The following is a 24,901-nucleotide window of genomic DNA, read 5'->3' as shown; positions in this document are numbered from 1 at the left end:
GCAAACTTTGGGGGCCATACATTTGATCGATTGTGGTCCATGCTCTATTCTGCAGAACCGCTAAAGGTGGCGGCAGCAGCCCTTCATTTTTCGACTATGCTTGAAATTAGATTGGCCGCAGAAGGGGCAAGACCCTGAATGTTGGCAACTATCAAAGCCTATGTAGGTTGGACTTATCAGAATGGACGACTTGTTTTCAACGGATGATTAGATTGAATGTTTTTTAAGTGTGTTTTATGAATAATGTGAACTGATTGTATTTATTTTAATGGTATATAATGCAAACGGCTTGAATTAGCCAAAAGCATAAATAAAACACATTCCTGATACTCCGCTCGCGACCATGGCATTCTTTGGTGCTGTGCCCTGCCCAGCCACATCTGTTGCATCCCTTTTGGCACTTCGTGCCTTTTACCTGGTGCATATGTATTGGTCCTACTTTCATGGCAACCTCTGGTGCATTGCCATCGTTACTTTTGGTGCAGCAGTTACGCCCTCCGCAGCCGCTTTAGCCTCACTTGCATGAACTATCGGGACTCGCCTGCAGGGTAGCTCGCTGGCTCTGGCAATGGCTGTGACCTGCAATGTGATTTCATTTTCTTTTTTGCCACGAGCTTTCCTATGCCTTAGTATTGAAGGTTTGCACTGTAGGTCAGTATCATGATGAAGCCACACAATGTGCTCATTTCAACGAGGCCTCGTGATGCAGCAGTGCAATCAACCATGTCACTCTTGAATTAACACCTAGGAAAGAATTGGAGCCTTTCTTTCAGGACTGCTGGTGTATTCCCAAAATGTGCTTGTAATTCCCTTAAGCTTTTCTCTTCATGTGTGCCCTCAGACTCTGCACCCCCTGATCCACTGTCAGGAGTCACAGCGAGGAGGGCCTTGTATATGCGCAGGCATGGGTGTCATTTTACGGGGGGACAATGTTTGCCCCCCCAACTTTTGTGGCACAGCATTTTGTCTCACTCGACTGGGGGCCCCTTTCATTTAGAAGTCATCCCCACCCACCCCCCAACATTTTCAGCACATTTACTCCACTGTAGCAGTCATCATTGCCCAAACAAGGCAACAGTACTGCTTCTTTTTGTCACATTACCCACAGATTCATAATTATTAATAATTAAGAGTCGGACACCATGCATCGGTATCACACACCACACTTCTGCTCTGCCTCGCACTGTGTCCCAAAGCACACGCCGGATTTCTTCTGCCCCCAATGGAATTACATGGGATGATCTGGGAATGTGCCCGCTTCACCTTCAATAGCCGGTTGTGGAAAACATTTGATCTATGGCTATTTTCATCTTTTTTCTTTTTGGAAGGAGCCGATTTCCTCGCAGACCAGTTTTTTCGAGACCCATTTGTATGTACGTTTTCTTTTTTGTTTTTTAAACACATTTGTTTTAAGTATTCAGAAAGGTGGGGGGAGGTGGTGGGGAAAGGGGGACGCGATAGCACCAAACTGTATTACTGTTACCGTCACTTGGTCTTTCGGTATTACCGCCGATTACAAGTGGTGGTAGGCAGTGTTAGTCCCCCATTAATTGGAGTCCATAGGCCTACATTGGGTGTTTCAGCGATATTTACGCTGGCGGTAATAGCGCAGAATTGGCTGGGTTTGGGGGGTGGAGGGGAGTTGGCGGAATTACCTCCGGCTTCTTGCTGGAGGGTATTCTTCCACCTTACCCCAAACACGTAGTTGGGAGGTGCAGTGATGTGGCAGTAATGGGTTTCTGCTGCATTTTTACGGAACCACCCAACTTGTAATGACGCCCATGTTTTCTTGTCTCGCACATCTACAACAATAACATTTCAGTGGGTAGTTCAGGTGCTGATGGTGGGGGAAATATTCCGGCTGATCCTTATTGCCGTTTTCTTGGGAGTTCTGTTCGGTATTCGAGTGTGAAATGCGCAGGAATTGCCTGAGGAATCTTTTGAGTGTTGATATCCAGATGACTCAAACCGCAAACCCTTGTTAATTCTGGCTATGCATATGTCTCTGAAACCTGCCAACGTTGTCCTCTAGTCGGCACTTCACAATATTGTATCAACCCGCTTAGCTCTGTTTGCTCCTCAAATTCTTGTTCTTCTTCTCCCGCCAGGTCAGCGAATTCTCCTGGTCCAAGTGCGATGACCTCCCACACCCGGGGAATATCAAGAGCTTGTCCGTCAACCCGGACCCCATTCCTGTTCCAGGGGACGTGAATGTGGCTGTCGTGGCTTCCACCAGTATAGATCTCGAGTCCCCGCTGACGGTAATGTAATTTGTATATTTTTTTTAAAACATTTTTTATTTGTATTTGGTTAGTGAAAACCTTTTTACAAAACTTCAATTTCAGTTTAACAGACGAATAATAAAACTTTTAAAAAAGAGAAAAGCAGAAAGAGCTTTTTTTTTACCAGTTTACAGGCTTTTTTTTTCCTAGTCAATAGGCATATCTATCCAGCGCTATTCCTGGGAAGCCAAATGGGGAGTTTGAGCATTTTATGGCTTATATTTTATATTTTAAAAAAATCACTTAATATCAAACTTATAAAAAAAAACAAGTTGTGAAGAATCTATTGATAGTGCAAACACAAATGCAATGAAGTGGACCTTCAAAATACTGTTCCACTAACACTGGTTTATCGCGGCGTACAGTTTTTCCTAAGAATCATTTGCCGCCTTCTTAGACATCACTATGTCAAATTTCTCGAGGACTTTCACCACTGCTATTGTTAATGAACTCGAATGGCCAGAGATTAGTCTATCCCAGAGCATATCTGGAATGTGGGTCTCCCCACCAACTCCAAATCTTGAAAAGAATAAGAGTCTTCTCACTGGCCAAGTCCCTTCACAGTCCATCAATTAATGTTTCAGCGACTGTTTGGAGGGTATTTTGCAGATGTCTCCCCCTTTTCCCCTAACTGAGAGGATGTCTCCTGAATGAGCTATATTAAGCCTTACTCTACGGAAGTTCGTTCTGATCCTCTGATCCTTTCCTCTGGAAATTTCAGCAGGTATTGGGCCAGAGTTCCCTGTTTTTTTCTGCTTTAAAAAAGCAGTTTTCTGGGATTTGGGATCGCATCTTATCAGTTGTCATTATCCAATCTAATTCTTCCAGATGTTTTTTTGCTTTAAAGGATTGGATATGAGTGTCTCTACGTCAGTTCCTGCTTTTCCCAAATTTTCCAGAGATCTTTCTTCCAGGTGTAGAAGGATTTTTGATTTTTTTCGCTTCCAGTTGTGCTTTGAGATCGAAATACACGGTGTTCTTCTGAGCTGTGATTATAAGACAAAAGAAGAAGATTAGTTTACATTCCGCTTGCACTTTGAGTGACCTTAGGCCCAATTCTAATCTAAGGACTGACATTGTGAGGCTCCATGGAAGGCACAATACTCTCTTCCAGACTAGCCCCTCTAGCCTTTGCCAGTCTGTGCTCCATAGACATGTTTTTGTTTCTAGCCCATGAAGAATCACTGGAACTACTTTGGCCATGTAAAATTTAACTAATGGCATGACTGAGAATGTACAGAGTTTTGATGAAATCTTTTTCATTTGGGGAACAAGATGTGAGATTTTTAGTTGCACATCTTGTTCGACCTTCCTCTGCGATGGTGCCGCATAGACTTTGTGCCCCAGATATGTTAGATCTTCTACTCTTGGGATACTCTGTACCCCAAGCTTCCAGTCTGCATAATTTATTTTCTTAAGTGGATGTTTTGAAAACTACAATCCTTGATTTCTTTGGGTTGATGGCTAGATCATTTTCCTTTGCGTAAATATCCAATCTATCCAGGAGTCGCTGCAACCCTATTGGGGGTTTTATCTAGCAGGACCACGTCGTCAGCATAGGCGAGCCAATGGATCTTACACCCATTAATTATGGGACTGACAAGTGTCGATGCGTCTAATTCCTCTCCCATATCTGCCACGCAAAAGTTAAAAAAAGAGGGGGGTGCCCAGACAGCCCTGACATACTCCTCTCTCATCCTTTATTGCATCTGACAGGTGACCCTCATCATCTAACCGGACTCTGATTGTCGTGTCCTTGTGCAGTTCTTCCAGCATAGACAGAAGTCCTTCAGGAATACTCCATTTCCTCAGTTTTGTCCATAAGCGTGTTCTATTCAAATGGTTGAATGCCTTTGAGAAGTCTACCCAGGCCCCATAAAGTTGTTGTTCCCCTTTGACCATCGGGTTTTCGCTTAAGATGTTCAGTATTAGACCATTTACTGCTGTTGAATGTCCACCTCAGAAACCTGTTTGGTGTTTTGAGAGGATTTTTTTTCTTTTGCCCACCTTTGTACCTCCTCCAACAGGAGCTTCATAAAAAGTTTACTCTCAATATCTAATAAGGCGATGGGTCGGTAGTTTGTTGGTTGCAGTCGATCACCCCCCTTGAAGAGTGTAATAATGATCGCTGATTTCCAGGATGCAGGGAATTGTTGCCTTTCCAAAATCTCTCCAAACAACCAGCATAGTATTTTAGCCTATAGTAAAGGCTGTTTTTTTTAATACTTGGTAAGTTAGGCCGTTTGGCCCTGCTGCTTTAGAGTTGGAGGATTTGGCGATCAGGTCCACTGTAGACTGCACCTCTAATGGGAGACTTCAGCGAGTAGATGTACCTGGAATATTTTCTGTTACCCCCGGTTTCTTGAAGCTTGCTAACAAGAACTCTATCCAGCTCTTTTCTGGGACCAAATTACATAATGCAGTGTCTGCGTTGCCTTCCAGGCGACGCATCACTGACCAGAATGCACCAGTATCATTTTTCCCCATTAGTTTCAGCATGTGCTCTCCATCTAGCTGGAGTCGCCACATTCTCCTGGCCACTGACCACCGCTTGTACTTTTGTGAGACTCTTTTACACTCCATTCCATAGGTTTCTCTACTGAGGCCTGCTCTTTTCAACTGCCTTAGCCATTTGTATATACATATTGATCTTTGCTTTTGCTTCATTTCAATAAGGGTAAGTGCCCCCACAGAGGTAAGACCATACACACACTGGCACATGCCCACTAGCAACACTGGTGGCAAAACATGTGTATGGAATTCGTAAAATGCAAACCTACCTGGCCAGCAGTGGAGAGCGGCACAAGAGGGGGGGTTGTTACAGAGTTATAGAATGGGGGCGTAATGGGTAGTATGTGGGCAAGAGTTCAGACAGATATATACTGAACCAAATCGATGCAAACGCTGTCATGTGACCAGAGGACAACGGGAATAAAGGAGGAAAATGTATACAGTGGTCTCAATGACCTTTAATTGGAAGCCTGCACTCCTGAAAACTTAAACAGTGCAGAGTATAGGCAGAAGTGCAAAACGTCTAGTGTCAGGATCCAGAGCTGCTGCACTCGGCTCAGCAAGGCCTGACCCAGTAGTACAGTGCCCCAAACCGCCCATTCTCTCGTAATGGAGGGTTGTTAATAGTTTCAATTGTGTCCCGAGGTTCATCTTAGAATTTCAGCTCTGGGGTGGGGTGAGTGACTTCTTCAGAAGTGGGCCTTGGAAGGACCGTCCTCTTGCAACAAAGTAATGCAAACAGTCATGTGACTGCTGCAATAATTAGGGGAGGGGGTAATTTTCCTTTGAATAGTAAATTTCCCGGAGGGGGCCACTTCTTTTTGCACCTCCGTGCAAAATGTCCCCTGCATGCAATGTTTAAACTTTCCAACACATAATGGTAAACTGTAAAACACAGGCGAAGTCACCTTTACACCTTGCGTTTCCAGTCCTCTTGCTATTTGGCAGACCACACACTACCACACACAGGTTGATCATTTCCCCTGCCAAGCTCTGAAGGCCGTAAAGACCACCTTGTATTTCACAGACACCCATGGGCTGTCAGAGCTCATTGTGCGTGAAACACATTGCAGAATTCGGGCAGCTGCTCTCTGCACCAGCTGGAGTTTCCGTGTTAGACACATCATTTCTGTAGACCAAGCAAAAGGGAATCGGGTAATATTATCCCCATAAATAATATCGCCATACATATAGTCGCTGGGAAACAGCACAGGCAACATTATTTATGGGGACAATATATGAGGTAAATGGGAGCGGGGGCTGCTGGGTTGTCCCCTGCTCCATTTAAAAAAAAAAAGGGGGTGGTTCCAGTGGGGTGGGGGTGTTCCCGGGAGGTTCCATAGGATAATGTTGCCCCAGAAAAATGGGCTATTCTTGTATGAAAACATTTTTGCGGCGATATTATCACATGGAACCAGCAAAAGAGCATGGAATCGCGAAGAATGCATTGAAGGTTCTCAGCTAGAATCCTCCATCTCTCCTTATCTCCCTGAAGGCCAACACGTGCACACGTTCTTTCGGCAGGTAAGTAGGGGGGAGCTGTTGACATGCATAGGTCTACATGGGTGTAAGAGTGAGGCTTCTTTACTGAGGTTAATGCCTGGAACCTGGTCACCAGCCAGCAGTCAACTTCTGGAAAGCGCATTTGGTCAGTGAAATGCCCTGAAATCAGAAACCATGTTCTATCACTTATGAATAATATAAACCTTTGCCACGCCTTTGGAATTAGCGGTCACCAGCTGTGCCAGTCTCGCCAGGTTAATCCGCTGCCCAGATGTTCAAAGATGCCGAAAGCTTCAGAATGACCAAGAGAACAGGTTTGCCTTCAACCATGGATGTAATTGTCTCCTTCCAGTATTCAGAAGGTTAGGTTCTGTACCTGTTCCCGACTGCGGCCTGGATAGGCGCACAGCACAGCCTCTGTGAGCAGTTTCCCATAACATGATGGAGTTGTGAAGTAGACCTGGTTCTCCACTGATCCGGCCAACAATCCTGTGTAAGGTATAGTTTGGTAATTCAGAGAAGATCAAGATACAGCTGCTTCAACCGGCATTGACAAAACCAATATGCCTGGGTTTTTGCGTACGATGCAAATCTTTTGTGACAAACGCAAAGATGTCATGTTTGTCTAAAGTTATGATTGTGTACAGTATTGGTTTGCAAACAAGAAGCGGAGTAGGTGCTGAGTAGGTGCAGTCCTGCAGTCTACTCTGGAGCAGTCTGTTTGCAGTGTCTACTGTGGGTGGAGCAAAGCAGAGCAAATTCAACAGTCAAAAACTCCATTCTCCAGCGGAGTAGGTGCTGAGTAGGTGCAGTCCTGCAGTCATGCAGGCAGGAAGGCATGAAGGAATGATCCCTACACCTTCTGTGTGTGAAGCTGAAGACGACATGAGGAGACTACGCAGTTCTCGACTACGCCTAGGCTCGGACGTTGTGATTGCCAAGCCAGTCTCTGGCAAAAGAGGTGAGCGATCACAATTGCCTCATAAAACTGTTATCACGCTACCTAATGAAAGCACGAACCTTTCAAAACTAACATTGTCACCCATGCAAAGCGCGATACAGACAAATGTCCCAGTGTATCCCCCCCCCCTGCCCAATCAGCATAATCCTGCGCTGCCCTCCCCCAACGTGGCTGGCGACCCAGAGCCCACCAGTCTGGGGGCTCTTAACTTGGCGACGGTTGTGGCGGTAACTGGGACTGGCGTATGGAGAGAAGAGGAGGGGCACGGAGTGGAGCCGGCAGCAGCGGAGGATGAGGAGGGGAGGGGGGGGCTTCCCCCGCCTCGACTCCACGACCCCAGGCAAATGCATCTCGGAAGCTGCCCGAGGTGCAGGGAAGGGATAGAATACCAATCAAGCAGTTTTCGCCATCGAGGGCCGTGGAGGCTAACGAGGGGGGGCTGCCCCCTAGAGCCCCGCCTCCAAACATAAACTGGGAAGAAGGAAAGGAGCTCTTCCCAGGGCCCCTCCTACAAATCCAAAGCAAATCCAGGAGTTTGCAGGATGAACAGTCTTGATTGAAGCCATGATCCACCTTCCCCAGATACCCTGTGAGGTCAGGGCCGACCAGGTGAACCCGACGGAGAGCGAGCAGGAGCTAGGAGCCCCGGACTCCCTGGCGGTCGAAAGAAACAAATGCCTAAAAAGAAAAAGGCAACAGGTTGACACAGTAAATAGGGGAAAACACAGAATAATAGGAACTCTTTGAGTAAAAACAAAGCCGCACCAAAAAGAAATTTAAAAGGAAAAGTGCCAAATCGAGCGATATCCCGCGGGGGGCCCCAAAACAACAGCATGCTCAAAGAGCAAAATGGGGATCGAAATGAAAGAAATAATTAAAGAAACTATTTCCAACCTTCCCACAAAACACATAGGCCATTGATAGAGGAACTTTCAGACGCAGAAATCCTCCAGGCTGTTAAGGATTGTTGGCCTTTTTTCGAAACATCGTAGAACGAATGAGCCAGAGCCTCAAACAAACTTTACTTCTCGGGGTGACCCCCGAGACATTACAAGAGGAGAAGAAAACATGGGACCCGAGGAATTAATGGAAAGGCCTTTGACACCAAGCAAGAAAGTGGGATCAAAGTTGAGCTCTGCTCCAACCAGCCAAATCGACGATGTAACACCGTCAAGGGGCGATGTGACAGCCCAAACAAAAGCAGGCCCACAGACAACAGAGGAAGATCTTATCACACTTGTAGCCCCTAAAGACTCATCCTCCATAGCGTCCTGCACGGAAAAACGCAGCTGCGAGGAAAACGAATCGACAGGAGCAACCACAGCACCCTTCCAAAGCCCAGGTCCTGAAAACTTGAATTCACCTCCAGTAAGTCAAAAAGATCCTGCGATCATGGCACAAAATGACAAGCCTCTTACTGAAGATCGAGAGAAAAACATGAACACAGGAACAAATACAACACCTGTGAAAAAGTCAGTGACGAACAAGGGGACATCGACCCCAGTAAACCTAAAAGACCCTGCAAGCTTGGAGAACCTTCAACAAAGACCTCAAAAAAGTAGTAAAGAAAATGTAAACTTATCTTTAATAGGTTCTTCAACCATAAATGAAAATGTACGACCACAGGATCCTCGAAGACATTCTTTTAGGGCAGTGGGGAGCCAGGGCATCTACCAACCGATGACAGCCCGGGATACAGGAACTCCAAGAGAAAACAAGAAGCAACGGCCAACAAAACCTGTCACCTCCAGACACACCAACGAAGAAAGGTGACATGCTTTCGATAATGTCAGCAATTACAATATCTTTAAATCCTTTCTTAAAGTTATATGAAACAATCAGTGACAGTTTAAAAGACTACACTAACATTCAAACTACAATGAACAAAAAACTAATCTGCCTGGAGGCTCATATCCTGGCACCAGAGCAACTGGAGGCTGCGCTGCTCTCAGGTAGGCTAGTATCACGCTCCTCTGACAAATCCACACAAGGCGATCTGACACACCTGGAAACTAAAACATCTAGTAGCACACAAACAGAAATAAACATTGATCTGACTGAGGAGACTAACAACGTGTGGACAAAAAATTCAAGTATCTGGGGCCCGTGCAGTAGCAATATGAAGGAATGTATTACAGAAGAGTCGACAAACAACAACCTAAGTGCAATAAAGTCTAGAAAAGTAATATTGGGACAACGTGATCAAACTACCGGTGAGAAAACAACAAAAGCAACTACGAAAGAACGTACAAGTACGATCGTGCTGGCGGGCAATGAAACTCCATTGGCCCCAATGTTTAAAAAAGTGCCCATCACGAAGGCTACTAGATCCTCTATACCTACAGCTTGTAGTTCCAACAAAGGTGATCCTAAACTGGCCATCGATGAGAAGAAAGAAATTGAATCACAAACTGAAAGTCCCAAGGTCATTCTTAGACCTGCAGGCTCCCCAAGGTCGGTAGAGGATTTCCTGGCAGACAAGGAAATGATGAACTTAAGCCAACATATAATGAATGAAAATAGAGGGGAGGCTATTTCATCCCCCACACTTGCGACCTCCTTACAGAAAAAGGAGCCTAGAGAAAAAACTAAAGCTGACGGTTTCTTAACATTGGAAGATCGATGTAAGAAGACAGCTAAGAAGGATGGATGGACTCAAGGCACATCAGAATACTGCAATCGCATGCAAGAGGCGAGTCCACAAGAACCTATCCCGAGGGAAATCAGGAGGAAGTCCCGGGAATTACATCAAAAGGAGAACCCTCGAGAACGGAAAAGGTCTAACAGAGCTTTGCCAAGTATTTATCACACGCATAAAGTAACAGGTGAAAACAGGAGACATGAGAAGAAAAGGGGAAATGATCAGCCTCAAAGAAAAAAGGAGAACATCAAAATAAAGGAGACTGACCCCGAGAAAAAGAGATGGGTGATCAAATTGGAACAGATCCCAGGGAACGAAGATGACTTGATTCTGAATAGAGGGTCAGTTCTAAGGCTCTTTGCCTTTATCCCGAAACTAAGATCTATTAAAACGTATGACCTATTGATTGTCGACCCCAGCAAGAAACATCAAAAGGCCATATCTCACCTATACCTCTATTCCAAAAGGGTGCGCGACCTGTTAAAAGAAGAGTCCAAATCGCTGTTACGAATGGGCTATGACATTGCTGACTCGTCAAGGTCGATAGCCTTGATGCCAAAAATTAGGCGCGACGAGGAGCTTAAATCAAGAACAAGAAACTCCAAGTCAGTTCAGCGAGGGACTCGACATGGAAAAAGATCACCCCCCAAATCTGGAAACCAAGAGGAAGAGATCCCGGCCCAAAAAGACAGAAACGAAACAGTACTTCGTGGACCTAGCCAGGATCGTCACTTTGTACAAATCTCAGAAGAAGATGACAAGAGCATGGACAACAATAAGCATGAGACGCAAGAAAACAGAAGTGCCAGAAGAGGGAGTGATAAAAGCAAAGTCATTACGATAACGAGAACCATAAAGAAAGTAGCAACCAAAGACAACAATGGACCTAATCTAGAGTCAAAATTGTCTCACAGCATTTGGTCCTGGCTACCTAAAGCCCTCCAAAGGGAATCTAAGAGATAGCAACCCAACGATCAAAATCTAAAGAGTGGCGTCAACAACAAAGAAGCAACACACAGGCAAACTTTCCGTATAGGCTCATGGAACACCAGAGGCCATACTCACTTGACAGCACAAGGACCTATAAAATTAGCAGACTACGACCTACTGTGCCTCCAAGAAACGTGGTTAACACAAGCACCAACATTGGATGGCTACGAAATAGCGTTCTCTCCAGCAAAAAAAGGACCGAGGGGACGACCATCTTCGGGGCTTCTGATAGCCTGCAGACAGGGAAGTGACTGCACTTTGGAAAAAACCTTGATCAGTAACCCTTCTTTGCTATTGGTCAAGGCCATATGGCTAGAGGGTATCAAGAAAGGAGACAAAGGCAAGCCACCAGTAATTATAATTGCAAACACCTATTGGAACCCGGCGACCCTCACTGATTTAGAGTACCTGGAAATGCTGGAAAGTGCAATTGACGAAGCCATAGGTGTCCATTTGGCACCCTACCTTATGATTTGTGGTGACCTCAACGCCACGTGCATACAAGATTCAAACAAGCTAGCACCCCACGATTCCATGAGCGCAACAGCTAAAAGAGGTACGGCTTGGCTCAAATTGATGAAATCTAGAGAAATGCACAACATAGACAGTGTTTTCCCAGATCCCTCTCGCTTGCCAACCTGGAAAAGAGAGTCTACAAGGGCCATAATAGATTACATTTTCATATCCACAACCTTGCTATCAGTTGTGACGGCATTTGAAGTAATCGAAACAGCATCAAGTGACCACAATCTCCTCTGTGCAACGTGGCCCAGAAAAAGGACGGTAAAATCTACAGGGGAATTACCATTATGTATCAACAATCAACGCACAAGACTGAAGCTATCAGCAGCAGCGATCTGTGACCTCAGGTCAAAGTATAACACCCAGTTAGAGCTTACCTCTGAAAAACAGATCGACTATTCTCCATTGCTACTCATATACAGCCATAAAACTGGAAATAAGGATCCCAAAAGATCACATGTTCATAGGTATGACCTAAAAGTGGCGAGAGAAAAAGAGAGAAATGCAAAAATTGAAACGACAAGCCAGTAAACTAGGTACACGACTCGCAATCAAGGCAGCGAACGAAGGTCAACGAGAATATAAAATCTGGGTTTATAACCATCGTTTGGCCTTATACCAACAAGACGCCGAGAACATCATAACTGCAATAACAGCTAACAATACCCAAGAGTTTTGGTCTCTCTTAAAAACGGCCTCTTCTCCATCTGAGCCAGCGTTTATTTCAAACATCGGAGAAGGGACATGGGTGAATTTCTTCCAAACGCTTTTTGAGAAGTCGCAAACACGGCCAAGACCAGCTAAAGAGACCATTCCAACAGCGTGGAGACCTCTAAATGACAAAAAAGAAATAACAAGACAAATAATGAAATTGAAAAATTCTAGAGCTCCGGGTCCAGACGGCATAACCAACATAGATCTTAAAGCCTTTCCAGCGGAGTGGGCAAGTCTCTTGAGTGATATTTTTAAGAGATGTGCAACATTACATTCTATCCCACCCTCATGGAAATCCTCAATTGTGGTACCTGTCTACAAAAAAGGGAACAAAGCCGACCCGGCAAATTACAGGCCAGTAGCCTTATTGGACTGTATTGGAAAAGTCTTTGGTTCCCTGCTCTTGGAGGAATTTAACTTATGGGCAAAATCAGCTCTGTGCAGCGATTACCTTCAAACAGGCTTTAAAAAAAACCTGGGGACTTCGGCTAACATTCTGTTACTGAGCGCCCTAAAGAGCAAAGTCTTAGAAGGGGGCCCAAAGCTGTTTGTCATTTTCATTGATCTTACACAGGCTTTTGATCGTGTTGACCGAATTCTTCTGTGGAAAAAACTGGAAGCCTGGGCATGTCCACAAGATATCCTGGACCCAAGTAAGGCGCTATCCACAGATACCACCATGAAAGTGAAGTTAACTCCACAAGGCCTCCTTTCTAAAGCTATTCCAACGGCCAGAGGAGTCAAGCAGGGGTGTCCCTTGGCACCTGCGCTCTTCCTGGCCTTCTTGGATGATTTACAAGAAGTAAATTTGTCGACTCTATGCTTTCCGCCCAAAATAGGAAGCGCCCATATAAATAGACTGCTATACGCTGAGGATCTAATCTTAATGGATCACACTCCAATTGGATTGCAGCAGCATCTGAACAGTCTGGAGGAATACATGAGGACAAACAATTTGGAGATAAACGAAAAAAAAACAAAATTCATGATTATCTCAATTAGCTCCAAAAAATCGGAAAAGATATCACTGCACCTGACGAAAGAACCAATTGAAAAGGTGCCGGAATTTAGATATCTGGGAGTGATCTTGGACAGCTCGAAAAAAGAAAATGCAATGCAGACGCACTTAAAACTGAAGGTAAAGAAACTGATTGGGCAAGGCAAGGCCATTAACAGGAAATTTGGCCGCTTTTCGTTACTGCCTGTGTTGGAATTTTACAAAAAAAAGGTTGTTCCATCATTAACATATGGGGCAGATGCAATGCCAACTTTTCCAACTACATTTTGGCTGAAACTTGAAGCACAATTCTGGAGATCAATACTAGCCCTGCCGGATTCCACCTCTATAAGCACACAACGGGGAGTCCCCCAGATGAACCATTTTGAACCAAATTTAAGGACCTAGCTCCAATTTAAACTGGGTCGTATTCCATGAGTTGTATACATCACCCCACAGAATGAACATTACACGGAGTACCAAATTTTTTTTTCCATTTAATAGAAAATGTTTTCATAGTTTTATTACGCAGGCCATAGGTCCTACGTGCACCAATCATAAAAAACACCACACAAAGACATATATCAATGTAGAAAATATATACAATGCATCTATTAGCAATTTCATGTATAGTAATAAAAACACAGATGACACCACCAGGATTTTATGTCACAGAGCTAGATAGGCACATATTCTAACTTTCTGTCCCTCTCTGGCTAACAAGTCACAGATATGCTCTGTATGGCAGTGTCACCCAATAGCAATGCTAAAAATGATTAGACATAGCACGTAAAAATTGCGTCTGACCAAAACACACACATTCCACCTCTATGGCAGTGATAAGACAGGGACTAAGTTTACTATCTCTGGAAGGCACAGTAAAAATCAATTCCTTGATGCTATTGCGCGAATGCAGAATGGCAGAAGATCAGTCAATTCATAACTTGATACTAAGAGAAATTAAAAGTGGAACCAACAAAATGTTAAAGGTCTGGTGTACCCGGAATTGTGAATATCTAGCATCAGTGGAATGCGACGAAGAAACTCTGTTCGTAAATCCAACAAAAATACAAAAGAAATTGAAAGAACTGGACTGGATCAAAACTAAAGAAATAGCATCGCAAAACAAACTAATCCAGCACTTGCCACCAAATACAAGGAGGTTAAACGAAGTGCAGCCTTACATTAAGAAATTTCCATCAAAACCAGCGAGAGACCTGATTATGAGAGCGAGATTGAACCTCTTACAAACTAACTAAATCCTATTCATTAGAGGCTTATCATCGAAAAAAGAATGTCGCTTTTGTAATTATCAATCAGTAACGGAATCAATTCGTCACCTGGTCCTTGAGTGTTCCAGTACCAGAGGTTTAAGATCATCATATCTTCTGGACATTCTAAGCGAGTTTGCTTTAAGCGACCAAGAAAATTGTTGGGCTAAGTTAATAGGGGGGGGACAGAACACGATGGGAACTGGCAACCTTTAACATCGTAAAATATGTAAACTCTGTACTACTGCCACAAAACCCCCCTTGTCAGGCACCTAGCAACTAAAAGAACTTTTCTTTTGCTTAAAGAATCCGTGAGAAAGAGAATCTGTTTCTCAACATGATCACTTTGTAAAACATCTTAATGATTAAACACAAAAATATATATATATATATGTTTAAGAGGTGGTGTGCCTAACACCGAAGGAATGGGAGCATGTGACTTTCTGAATATCTATTTTTATTGAGTTTTATAAACAAACACTACCAAAATATAAAACATACAATGTGATATCCAAAACCATGAAGCCATTCAGTGTGTAATCGGCAATGAGAAATTCGGGCCAATATAGAGATACAGTGAAGTCTTCGAACATACATGCTTTCCAATAATCATAAACTTTAATTCCCCCTAATTTCTCTAGTTGTCCCAAATCAGGGCAAATTACGGGGACGTCCCTCGACTGCCATATAGCCATCCAGGTCATTACTCCCATTTAGAAAGCATTAGCAGGTCCTTAGCCGCCTCACTTCAAAGCAATGCTTCTTTTTGCCACTATTCTGGCGTTTGCTATAAAAGGTTTAGTGTATCTGGTGTAAACTGTTGGCCCCATATCAACGATTAAAAACAACTTCGGGTCGTTCCGGAACAGTCTGGGTGAGTGCGGCAGAGATCCGTCTTTGAACCACGAGCCAGAATCGACGAATCTCAGGGCAAAGCCAAATCATATGAAATTGCCAACCACATTCTGACAGTGAAAGCAAATGGGGTTTTGTCGCTCGGCCATAGTTAAACATCAAGTGACAGGTGCAATAGACCCGATGTAGATCTTTCAGCTGGATTAGCTAAAGTCCTGCAGAGAGAGCCATTTTACGTGGGGCCGTCAAGGCTTCCTGACAATCTTCAGCGTCAATGGGGCCAACATCCAACTCCCATTTTCTATTGAGATCTGCCGAGGGACTTTAGGAGAAGTTAAGAGGTCGACATCAGGTGGGAGGGGGGCTTTGGAGGAGGCGTGCGGGGAAGAGTCATGGAGGAGGCCGAGAGCCCAGCATGAAATGTAAAAATTAAAATTAAAAAAAACGGGTCCGAGTTTCGTGTGGATTTAACATCCTCTGGCGGAGATCTCACCCCCGCAACCCGAGGAGCGGTGGCTTGCGGATTCCGAGCCGTGGCCTCGAGGAGGAACCGCCCGGCCTGCGTGAGCCAGCCGGAGGTGAGCGGTGCTGCACTGTTGGAGCGACCACACAAGGCCGCTCCGGACCCTTGGCATGAAAACGTCACCAAACCGCCCCCTCGCACTGCAGTGCCGGCGAGGTGTGGGTGGCCACGGGGGCCACGGGCCCGGGGGCGGCCTGCCCCCACTTTCTCCGCATCGACTGGATGCCTGCATTTCCTGCCTGCCGCAGCGGCCTCCCCCCTTTTGGGTTGCCTGCCCCCTCCTCCCCGCCTGCTCCTGTGCCGACCGTGGAGCTGGGTCGCCGCATTAGCCATCACGCTGGTCCCCGCTTCCGCCTGGCGGAGGGGTGCTGTGCCTACTTGCCCCCTGAACTCCTGCTCCGGAGCGACGGCTCTGCAGGGTGAGTCGGTTCGGCGACGAGCCGTGTGCTGTGCTTCTCCTGGGCGGTACGTGGGCAGCCGCCACCCCCCGATTGCCGAGTGGGTGAAGCTGGAAGCTGGGCTGCTCCATGCGTCGGATCTCTCACCTGCCACGGACACTCCATCCAGTTCGGCACCAGCCTCCTAGCGGGGGCATCCCAGTGCCGCGCCCCCCCCCCCTCCTCCATGGACTTGTTCCCTCAGGCCACCCCCCTCCCACCGCACCCCCAGCGCTACTCCAAACCGGTAGAGATTTGTCAGCCAGAAATAACACACCAGACACTTTGTAAAGTTGGAAGAGTTAAATGCCACAGCAGCTTTATTCCCATAAAGTCTTGGATTTATCTTAAAGGCGATCCGTAATCCACCACACCACAGGTTCATCTACGCCGTGTGGGGTTACCTAGGTATCCCTTGCCCTCCCCTAGCCCCTCCCATACCGTCCTTGTCCGGTGGACGCCTCGGGTTGAGCCCGGCCCTTGCTAGCAACCTCTCTCTACCCCTGGCCATTTGAATGCTTCCCGTTTGTCATACTTCCAGCCATTATTCCTTATACATTCTGGCCGACACCGCCCTCCGGTGCCGGCTAACATGTTTTTTCCTTCCCCTAAGGGCCTGCCAGTTCTTTGCTAAAGGGATCGACCTGTGACTCCTCCAAGACTCTCTGCTGGCTGCCGGCGGTGGAGAGTTCCCCCCAGCATGCACAGGACGCTCCCTTTCCCGTGCTCCTATACCCTGCGCGTCCTTTAGCCCTCCATCCCTGGTGTGAGGAGTGGGGGTTTCGCCCCCCCGTCCACGGCGGCCTGTAGCCCCCTACGTGTGCACACTATTATGTGCCCCTGGTGTTTTTTAAGGGCACCCCGAGCACCCCATTCCACAGCAACTCTCTGCTCAGGGTGAGGGGGCTCGAAGCGAATGTGTGGTGCTCCGTGTGGTCTTGCTTCCAACAGGGGCAAAGCGTCCGCCAGCCGTGGTGTAAACAGCGCGCGCCATTCGGTTAACATCCCACCATGGGCGGGGACCAAGGACCGAGGCATCTGGGCACAATGCATGCTCCCAAAATGTCCTCCCACCAAGTACGACGGCAGATCCTGTCCATGGCCTAGCCCTCTGCCCCCCCCGAAGTAACTCTATACTGAACCATACCCACATCGTCCCACATCCGATGCATTCACATGCCACCCATTGCGCATGCGACAGTGTTGAGCCCGTGCAACATAAAATGCACATGCCTAGACCAGTGCGTGTTCCCTTACCACGCCACCATAAGAGAACGCCCTGCGTAGTCACATCACAACTCCCAATTCAGCAACTTGGCAAATGCGTACAGTTCATTCCATAGAAATTGTGTCCCAAAAGGAACGTTAACTCCAACACGCATCTTCTCATTCCAGCTATTGTGGGCTACATTCGTCACTGAATCGCATTGCACAGCTGGCAGGCACATTCCCACAGCTCTTGTCAGCTCTTATCCTGGACTTAACCCCGGTAACCTAGGCAGCCTGCTCCCCCCCACCACCACCCCCCCCCCCCGGCGCCAACCCCAAATTGGTGAGCCGAAACCGCATGGGCACTGGTCAGAAACAATGACACCCACGAAGCTGCTCCAATTAATTGCCAAACGCGAGCATGATGTCCCATGTACTGGGCAACGGCTCGCCGCGCCCCTTCCTCGTACCGTGGTTTAAGCTGTTTCTAAACCAGGAGCGTATATGCTAACCTTTGAACTAGCACTCGTGTCCCAAACTATTACATGCATGATGCAACCTCCCAATAACAACACTTCTAACGCCTATTCGCAGCACCCGATGTCCCCAGTGAAATGTTCAGCTGCATCTGGGGAATGGGCGCTGATTCCATTAGATAACAGAACTTTTGGAGCACAAATCGCTAGGAACCCTCAACCGCCATATTCCTGTTTTATGAGTGCCCCTTCTTATCGTGCACATTCCTTACCATTACCTCCCCTTGCACCTCCCCCAGCCGTGACTTTGCCTCCGGCCCTGGTCTGGTGCTTAATGAGGGTCATAGATCTTCCTGCATCTTGCAGCTGGCATGCTCTTATCTCTTTGCGTTCGCCCCTCCTCCGTCATAACCACCCCCCCTGTCCGACGCACCCCGCCCCCTCTGTTCCCGGAGCCCTTTATGGCACTGCATACGTGCATACACCTCTCCTGCTGTAACGCGCTGCCTCCAAATTAACTTCCACATCCCCCGCGACCTCCCCCTCTCTCCCCACACTACTCGTACCCCTTCTGCACATAGCACTACGCCTGCTCCAGCCTGGATTCCGCGCTCATAACCTATTGCAGCCATGCACTACTTCTCACTTAAACATACCTAACTTCCTTGCCGCACACACACCAAATACCACATGTGTAACTACCGCAATATGGCTAGATGCCTTGCACCACTAACATTCAAATTATTTCATTTAACATTTTCCTTGCCTTTAATTCTGCCATGGGACAGTGTGCACTCACCATAAATCCTGCCCACACCAGTGCATCTTTCTCAGTGATAAGCACCTGAACGCTACCTACCTGTAATGTGGCAATATATATATTTGTTTTTCTTTTTATTTTAATTTGTTTTTTTTTTTAGTAAGCACACTCGCGGAGAATATACACACGAGCAGACACCGGCCATGGCCCCATGTCACCTCGCCAACGACCTACCTTACCCCCTGGCCGCGCTGCATACTTAACGAATGACCTACCCACCAACTGCTCATCTACCTCGGCCCTGGTACTTTTGAATAGACGATCACGCTCAATGTGTGCCCCTATGACTTCTAATTGCGGCCGCGTTTTCCTTTTCCTAACACTCCATTAATGGAGGCTGATATCTTTGGTGCCTGAGAGTACCCCCACGTCGTGTGTCTACCTTGCTAACCCCTACACCCTCTACCCCTACCAGTAACCTACTGCTGCGTGCGCTCTACCTCCATCGACCGCCCATACCGGGATTGGCCTCTTTGCTGTGTATTCGTCTGCCGTACAGAGCCCCATTTGTCTAGATACCTTATCACTAACACAGTCGTCCTGTGTGTGTGTGTGTGTGTGTGTGTGTTAGCTGGTGCGTAGCAGCAGGGCATCCGTACCTTCCTCCACCTATACCGCATGCAGCCTCTGGCTTCTGTAACCCGTGCATTTCATATCCTTTCTCCCCGTACCCCCCCAACCCCCCTCGCTCTAACGCCGTCAAACTCTATGCCCTACCATGCATAACCTGGTCGACACTTGTGTATATCCGCGTTATAAATCCCTTTTCTGAAATGACCGAAAATTGTCATGCGCTGCAAACCGTGGGCCACGTGGTTACGCTTTCCTTTGTGAACCCACATCTGCACCATTCTGATAAACCCTTCTAATCGGTGGCCCTTGCACTAGTGGTAATCCTCCCTCTTCCTCACTCGATACACCTTAGAATCCATGTAAGATTATAATTTACACACGTACCCTGCACGCTCGCTGTGGCCATTTGTCTTGCCCCGATGCATTCCTTGACTGCATTTCCAATCCTCCCCCACCTATGGCTTAGTTTGTTTCAACCCCGAACCTGACCTCTTCCTTAATTGCATTCTATTCGTACTGCCCTCTGGGCCTGCTTTCACACGGGCCAACACATAGCGGGGAGATCCCCATTGGACACCCCCACCTCCTTAGGTCAGAATAATAGTACATTGAAATGAATACACAGACAACTTTTTTAAAGTTCTTTGGAAAACACAAGGTCACAGTTTATTTGGAGCAAGACAACTTGGGACGGTCCCAGCCACATCACAAAAAACAGTCCGATACGGGTGAACCATGTCACCTCTTTAGCCACTGGCCAAACGGACAAAAACTGCTGGTTATTCCAGCTACACTGGTACTACCAGCAGGACACTCAGGGGCACTGACCAGGAGATTGTTGGCCTAAAGGCCTAAGTAAGGGAGTCAGTGCCCGTCGAGGGATCGGCTCGAGCCCGGCCAATCCCGAGCCGCTGCAGCTGCAGCGTGAAGTCCCTCATTGGCTAGGACCGCCCCGATACTCCGCCTGTAACAAGAGAAGAGAATTGGGAACAACTCATACAACACACTAGGCGGGAGCTGCAGGGCAAAAGACTGATGGCCTGCCGCTCCTGCCCTTATAAGTGTCCCTGGGGAGATCTGCCCGGAAGCCAGGTCCCCGGGGACACCTCTTCCGCCTCGCTGAGGTGGGAGGAAGAGGAGAGGCATGCCCAGCAACCGGAAGGGGGTGGCCAGAGGGGACAGCCAGCTATGTAGGCTGTCCCTCTAGCGCCCCCTGCGGGGGCCGGTCAGCCTCTTATCATTCCAAACAGAGAACCTCGGTGGCAATGTCCCTGCCCGATTCGGCACTTGCCGCTTGCAATGCCCCGACAGTAGCTCCCCGTGCACGCTTTTGTTTTGGAGCAATCAATGCCCGCGGTCCCTCCATGTCGTCGGTGCTTGTACCTGGACCGCAGCCTTCACACCGGCCACCCAACCGCATTAATGGGCTGCTGCCCTGCTTTATAATTTGTTATCTTCCCATTTGCTAAACATTTCGACAAGACAAAACCCATTCTTTGCCCCCCTCGGTGTTTATGACAACCGGGGAATGGCCCAGCTGTTTCCCCCAGCTTTTCCCCCAGCTGCCCGTGTACCACCCCCAGGCCATACCGTGAAAAACCCTTGCGAGCCATCCCCGAATCTTTAAAAACCCGGCACGTGCATAACCCCCGGCCATCCTGGGCTACATCCCTAAACCTTTTACAACCAGGGACTGGCCTAGTTATCCAGCCCTGGCGCTCCGTGTCCAATGCGCCATTTCCCCCGCCGCACCCCGCGCCCGAATGCCGCCCTAAAACAAAAGGAGGGGTCGGGGAACCTTTTGGAAAGATGGCCTCACAGCTCCGCTCCCCGAGGCACTTTGCCTGCAAGGCGCTACCTTAATACACAATTAACATTAGAATCGCGCTTCCCGGGGCCCAAGTATCCTGACTAGCCTCTGGCAAAACCCAGGTACCCGAACATGCCATTACCGTGCAACAATAAAAGACAAAACTACTGTACATCACTCAACATCTTCTTTGGCAAGCCAAACCAATTCCCATTAAATGCGCTTCGAACCTTATTATTATTACATTTGAGTGAAATCCTTTACCGGCGACTATACAACAGCCCGCTCCCCTCTCACATCATGATCTTTACCTTACACCCTTTCCCGAAATCTCAGCTGTGCCCCCGCATGTCCTTGGCGCGTGCATCCCTACCCCCAAGGGTCATTTTGGAACCCATTCTGAACTCCCTCGCCCACCATGTGCCCCCATAAATCTGGAGCCAAACCCTAGCAAACCCCCCAACGGCAAACCATATTACCCACCCAGTGCTCGCTTTCCCACCAAGCCTCATTGCGTCCCTTGCACTGTGTTACCTTCACCCCCGCTCGACACACGTGCCCCCAGCCGCTGATAACACCGGGCTGTTACCATCTTCCTTTGAATTGTAAAACCGCAGACTACAGGCTTGCATTCCGTCTTCACCCTTTCTGCAACCGTCGTTCGTGCTGGCCCAAGTAGGTGTTCAAAGCGGACTTTTGTTCTTGTGGACGTTCCTGGCGCAGCACAGTGGCGTTCACACTGCAGCTGGAAGTCTGACCCGGCGTATACCGGCCTACCCATGTACCTTTATGTGCATTGCCCGACGTGCTGCTTTACCCGCCCGTACGAGCCCCGCACTCACTCTGCCTAAATGTACCGCATTCCAAAACACACTTCGACAATCCAAAGGCCCCACAGATCCAGCATTAAAACCCTCGGACCCCTACCTTCGCCTCCTCAGATCCTCAACTCGAACCGATAAACCTCTGACACACCACAACACTGGAAACTTCTGGAACTTCCTCGTCAGGACAATGCAGCCCGACCTCCACTGGAACTCCCGCCACGCCTACATGATCACCAATACCGGAGCCACGCTGGACGCAGGAAACCCCACACGAACGCTGAACACAAAACAAAATGCGTCCTTTGGCGGGGGCAGTGACTGAGGGATAGAGAACGAGTTCGATGAAGACCCTCCCCCTTATAGGGCCTTCCTCTCCCTCGTTTCCCTGCCCCGCCTCTCTTCCTCCACACTCCGAGCCTCTTCCGGGGGCGGTTTTCTTAGGGCAATATCCCCGCCCCCCGACGTGTCTGAGGAGGGAGGAGGAGACTGGCTGGGCAACCCCCACTATAGGGGCGGCGCCCGCCATGATCCTTCGTAGGCGCGTTCGCCCGCCATTCCTGGCACCCGGGTGCTGACAGCACTGTACTGCAGACTCCTGCGCAGGCTGCGCGCCATACAGGCTACCATCTCACAGAGGCCATGAGAGGTGTAGCACACTGAGGCAGAACTCCTTCAGCGCATCGGGTTGCTTGATGCTCCAGGCGGACCTCCGCTCTGCCGTTGATCCTACATCAGTGCCCACTGCCTATACTCCAAGTAAGTGTTGAGAGGTGCGGTGCTCCTACCCAGTGATAGCCCGAAGCCCGCCCTGCGTGTGCCACTGGCGCAAGCCCCCGTCCTCCTCCTCCTCCAAGTGTGCTGCCAGTGAGCCGCGAGGTGCCACCTGCATGTAAATGGAGGACCCCACTGAACACTTTTGACATATACCAAACATCACACAAGGGTGAGCACCCACTCCACTGCCAAACTGCAGCCGAGACCCAAAGACCCAACTGCCAACTTGAGCAGTTCTGAGAACATCGCAAAGGTTGCTGGCTGACGCTGACACCAACATCTAGCCGCCCACTGGGCCAGACCTGGAGGTCCCACGCGCTCGCATGGGAGGCCCAAACTGCACGTCTAATGCTGGCAACTGACCCCCACCAGCCACAATCTTCTTTCAGTATACTCAGTGGTTCCAGTAACTCAGGTGGTCCAATCAGTTCGCCTCAGCACCCTGTCCACTGAGCTGCTGTTAAGACGCTACATACTGGGCACCTACACAAACAAGGGATCCAAGGCCAGGCCTCACATCCGTGGCGCTGTGAAATTGGGACCCATACAGTAATGGTTGCTAATGGTTGCTGTGGTGCAACTGCGGCACCCGCCCAGCTGTATTAACACTTACATAGCGCATGGGGCACAGTCCAAAGTCTCTTCCTGCATGAATACACTGTGGGCACGGCTGGGGGCACTACGGGGGTGTGCATAACTCTTGAACAATCCTTGCTACGTTGAAAAACGGTACGCAAATGCCATAACTACACGAGCCACCAAGGGTCCGATATCATATGTCCACCCTGAAGCAAACAGCTAACCGTCTGTAGAATGTCTAACAGATCCTGCGGAGCCAAGAAGGTCAGTGCCATGGACAAATTTGCTAAGGCGGAACCTAGGCCAGATCTGGCACAATCCTCAGCCAGCCAGGAAGATACAGCAACGCCAGTTGATACCCCAGTCCCTGACTTAACCAGCATGATGGAGTCCATGGCAAAAAATTCCATGAAAAGTTTGATGACATCAATGCAAATGTGGCATCTCTTAAAACACAACTCGATCAACAAGTCTCCAGAATCACCGAGGCTGAAACCAGAATCGGGGCTAACGAAGATGGAATACAAGTACTGCAGGATACGGTCACCACCCTCTCCCGTGATATGAAAACCGTTAAAGCAAAATATGATGATTTGGAATCCAGATCGCCTAGGAACAACATCCGTATCATTGGGGTTCCCGAGAATGTGCTCAAGGGGCAAATGGAATTGGCAACTGAAAACCTACTCAAAGACCTGCTGGACAACAACCCAAAGCTATCTCCCTTCTTCACTGTTGAACAGGCCCACGGCGCGCTAGCCCTGCGCCCCAAACCTGGTGACTTTCCAAGGCTAATAATTGCGAAAATCCTAAGCTATAGGGGCCTGGGCCAAATACTCCGAAAGGTGAGCTCAGGCTGGGATCACAAGTCATCAGAATTATTCCCGATTTTTCCACGGGAGTCCAACAGGAAAGACGTCAATTCACTGGTGTGAAGAAGATGCTCAGAGAAAGGAATGTGGCTTACACAATACTCTTCCTGGCATGTCTCAAGTTCACCTTCAGGGATAAGCTTTATTTCTTCACGGTCCCGGACGAAGCAGTGAAATTTATAGAAGCACACATTCCTCTGAACAACCCGGTAGACGAGTTAACGGACAATGACTGAGAGCGGTGCTGGCCCCCTTGTTCCATTGGTGGTCCTACACTTGAGCTTTGTTCTCCTTAGTTCCACAAGTTGATGGCACCCTGAGAAACGATTACTCGTCTGTTCAGATTGACATTGAATGATTAAACAGAAGTAGATGTCCACATAGCAATTTCATATCCGAGGCCGCTATGAGCCTCCTGCCTAGCAGGCCTTCATCAGGACGTGTGATGGAATGGATGGTAGTCCCGGGCTCTCTGTCAAAGACTTATCCAGTACCCATGATGGTACCCATGATGGATTATCTTACTTACCCTTGCACTGGATAAGTCTTTGATAGAGACCGCGGGACTACCATCCATTCCATCACACGTCCTGATGAAGGCCTGCTCATAAAGCTGCACTATACAGCTCTTCGAGGCCGAAACACCTTTGTGTCGACAATATCACCATTTACACAGTGCACATTTGAAACATTGTTAATGTGCTTTTTGTATATATGTCCATTTATGTGGGTTTATGTTTATTCCTGTGACTGC

At 48.0% G+C, this 24,901-nt stretch overlaps 1 protein-coding gene across 1 annotated transcript in view; it reads left to right on the top strand.

Moving 5' to 3' along the window:
- Positions 1–24,901, top strand: part of GM2A (ganglioside GM2 activator) — a 59,448-nt gene that overhangs the window by 28,179 nt on the left and 6,368 nt on the right. The window contains exon 3 of the mRNA XM_069654004.1: positions 2,109–2,261. Within this exon, the coding sequence (XP_069510105.1) occupies positions 2,109–2,261 (153 nt within the window). The remainder of the gene's footprint in view (positions 1–2,108; positions 2,262–24,901) is intronic.

Source organism: Ambystoma mexicanum, chromosome 3q, assembly GCF_040938575.1.
Source record: "Ambystoma mexicanum isolate Mex_15411 chromosome 3q, UKY_AmexF1_1, whole genome shotgun sequence".
Classification (NCBI taxonomy): domain Eukaryota; kingdom Metazoa; phylum Chordata; class Amphibia; order Caudata; family Ambystomatidae; genus Ambystoma; species Ambystoma mexicanum.
Note: the sequence above shows the minus strand (reverse complement) of the source record. Positions and strands in the feature narration are given on the sequence as shown.